The sequence below is a fragment of the Cynoglossus semilaevis genome, chromosome 10 (genome assembly GCF_000523025.1).
Source record: "Cynoglossus semilaevis isolate Cse_v1.0 chromosome 10, Cse_v1.0, whole genome shotgun sequence".
Taxonomy (NCBI): Eukaryota; Metazoa; Chordata; class Actinopteri; order Pleuronectiformes; family Cynoglossidae; genus Cynoglossus; species Cynoglossus semilaevis.
The window spans coordinates 12748456-12751393 of NC_024316.1; the positions used below are offsets into that span (position 1 = coordinate 12748456).

The 2938-nt window shown below is 42.0% G+C and overlaps 1 protein-coding gene across 2 annotated transcripts in view; it reads left to right on the forward strand.

The window, feature by feature from the left end:
- dhh (desert hedgehog signaling molecule) overlaps positions 1–2932 on the forward strand; it is a 5566-nt gene extending 2634 nt beyond the window's left edge. For both annotated transcript variants that reach the window (XM_025059410.1, XM_008318844.3), the window contains 2 exons: positions 1142–1403; positions 1552–2932. In XM_025059410.1, the coding sequence (XP_024915178.1) occupies positions 1142–1403; positions 1552–2366 (1077 nt within the window). In that variant the 3' untranslated portion in view covers positions 2367–2932. The remainder of the gene's footprint in view (positions 1–1141; positions 1404–1551) is intronic.
- The last annotated feature ends 6 nt before the right edge of the window (positions 2933–2938 follow it).

Consider the following 2938-nt stretch of genomic DNA (forward strand, 5'->3'; position numbering starts at 1 on the left):
GGGGGTGTGAGGAGTCACTGTGCCCATTTCTGATCAAATGTCTCAGGGGTGAAAAGCAGAAACTCATGCCTGGAAATATCTGAGGAGTCAGAGAATGGTCCTGATTATTCTGTCACCCTGTCTGAAAGGCCAGGAATGTGGCAAACTGGCTACTGTAGCTGTGTTCTTGTACTGTTTGAACAAGGTTGAGAGATGCATTTGCAAGCGGAGGAGGTGGAACGGTGCGATAATGTCAGCAGACAAACATCATCATGTGCTGGAAGACAGATCATAAAAATGCTGGCTCCAATTTCTCCACAGTGTCTGTGTACTGATCTGTACAGGAGTCACACACTGTACCCACCTCTTGACTTCCTGGGTGCCGTTCCCTCTGTTAATGAATGATCCCAAGTCACTTCTGTCATTTCTTTCCTGAGTAGAAAAACATCTGTCCCAACCGCACACTGCTGTCACTGCTTGCTAAGTTATTAAAATATTAATTAAAATCAATAAATACATTGAAAAATATTTCACCGCTAATCCAGTTTAAACAACGTAGACCTTACCTTGACATTTGAAGTTATAGGTTCATAGAAAGGTAATTAAAAAATGACAAATACATATATTTAATTACAAAAAAATCCCCCAATATTATTACATTATTATTATTACCCCCAGAATTGGAGTCTCTGGCTATAGCATATTCAGGCATAGCTATGAATTTGAGTGTGAAATAGTTGTTTGTCCCCGTATGTGTTTCTGCAATAGACTGGTGAACTGGGGTTGGCTCCAGCTGCCACACGGCAACAGTCTGAAGGACACTGGGCCTGTGTATGGTTGTTCATGTTCATGTTGTTCATGCCCTATAGGTGTAGTTTGTGTTGTTGTTGTTGTTTTTCAATCGTTGTTCAATTAGGGCATAAGGCAGCACAAGGTTATTTTATATAATAAATCTTAATGCCTAGACAATTTTATATTAGGTTAATAATTGCTCATCAATTTTAAAGTAATTACTGGAAATTGCAGTCACACAGTGGTTAGAGCTGGTGCCATTAAAGCATTCCATGTACAAATACTGGGAGAGTAATAAAATAATAATAATAATTAATAATTAATAAATGTATTTCAAATGCACACCCCTCTTTGTTTCTCTTCTATCCAGCGATGTAAGGACTGTTTGAACCGGTTGGCCATTGCAGTGATGAATCAATGGCCAGGAGTCCGTCTCCGTGTGACGGAGGCCTGGGATGAAGATGGTCACCATCCTCCTGGATCCCTGCACTACGAAGGTCGCGCTGTAGATATAACCACCGACGACAGAGAAACGAAGAAGTACGGACTCCTCGCTCAGCTGGCTGTGCAGGCTGGCTTTGACTGGGTCCACTATGAGTCCAAATACCACATCCACTGTTCAGTGAAGGCTGGTGAGTTTCAACAGTGAGCTTTTAAAGAAGTTGTGAAAGTTGCCATATGTCCTCACATCACTGTATTGTGTATCAGGATATTTTAGACCAGAAAAAGGAAGAACATTTTGCATCGTCATCATGGCTGTTTTTGCTGACCTTCCTGCAGATCACTCCGTTGCGGTGGAGAAAGGTGGCTGTTTTCCAGGCTGGGCCTCGGTGACTGTAGCTGGAGGTGGGCAGAAGAGGTTGTCCTCACTGGCTCCTGGAGACAGAGTCATGGCCCTATCAGGAACAGGCCAAGTCGTGTTCAGCCCAGTTATCCTGTTTCTGCACCAGGACCAAAAAAGATGGTCGACTTTTCTGTCTCTGGAGACTGAAGATGGCCATCGACTGGTTCTCACTTCATATCACTTAGTCTTTTTATCCAGCCATTGCAGACCTGACAGAAGTCAGTACCAGGCTCAGTTCGCTAATAGAGCTAAACTAGGTAACTGTGTTCTCATCCACACAGCAGGGGGCAGTGTACATCCGTCTAAGATCATCTCTATTGCAGTGGAAGAGAGCGTGGGCGTTTATGCTCCTTTGACAGAAGCTGGTACAATGTTTGTTGATGGAGTGCTGGCATCCAGCTATGCACTGGTAGAGCACCACCATCTGGCACACTGGGTGTTTGGACCTGTCCGACTTTTCTACTCATTAAACCAGCTAGTATGGAGAGAAACAACAGACAACCAGCCAAGGACTGAGAGTGAAACAACAGCCATCAAGACGCCCGACCGTTGTAGCTCCATAGCCATGGACAAAAACAAGAACAGAGCAGGTGTCTATGTAAATAATAGTGTCGTCCACAAACACAACAATGTAAGTGAACCTGCGAGAACGGACAAGACCGTAACACAGACAGTAAATGTGCACTGGTATGCTAGGTTATTGTACAGTCTGGGCTGTATATTTTTAGACTCTGACACATTTCAACCTTAAGCAGCAGCAAAAGTATATGGTATAGCAAATTTGAAATATTTACAAAAACTGTGTCTGTTTTTTTTTCCATAAACGTGTCAAAATCCTTTGAATGGTTTGTTTGTTTGACATTATTGTTTGTATCAGTGGGCCTTAACTGATTTAGCTCTGTGACCTGAGCTTCACCTGCTCCCATGGACACACTGGAAGGGCCAATGAACTTTTTGCTGCTTCTCATGAATGTCCATTGTTCACACTGGAAGCATCTCAAGTGCAAATGCAACAAGGTATTTATTATTTTTATCCATAAAAACAGCCATAGGACATATCACATATCACAGAGTGCTGTAATCCTGTGTGTAGTGTTACAGAGAAACAGAACACTGCTCTCTGTGTAATAAACTCCAAAAGTATGAGCTGTGCTGCATCTCTTAAGTCAAATATTTTACAGGAACCAACCTCTTCTGTAAAATGGGGCGAAACACAAAAAAATTCATGTCTGTGAAAAAATATGAATTAAATGATTTGAACTCTATTAAGACATTTGTGTTCAAGGTAGAACTAACAGCAATTTAGAAAATAATAATGGTGAT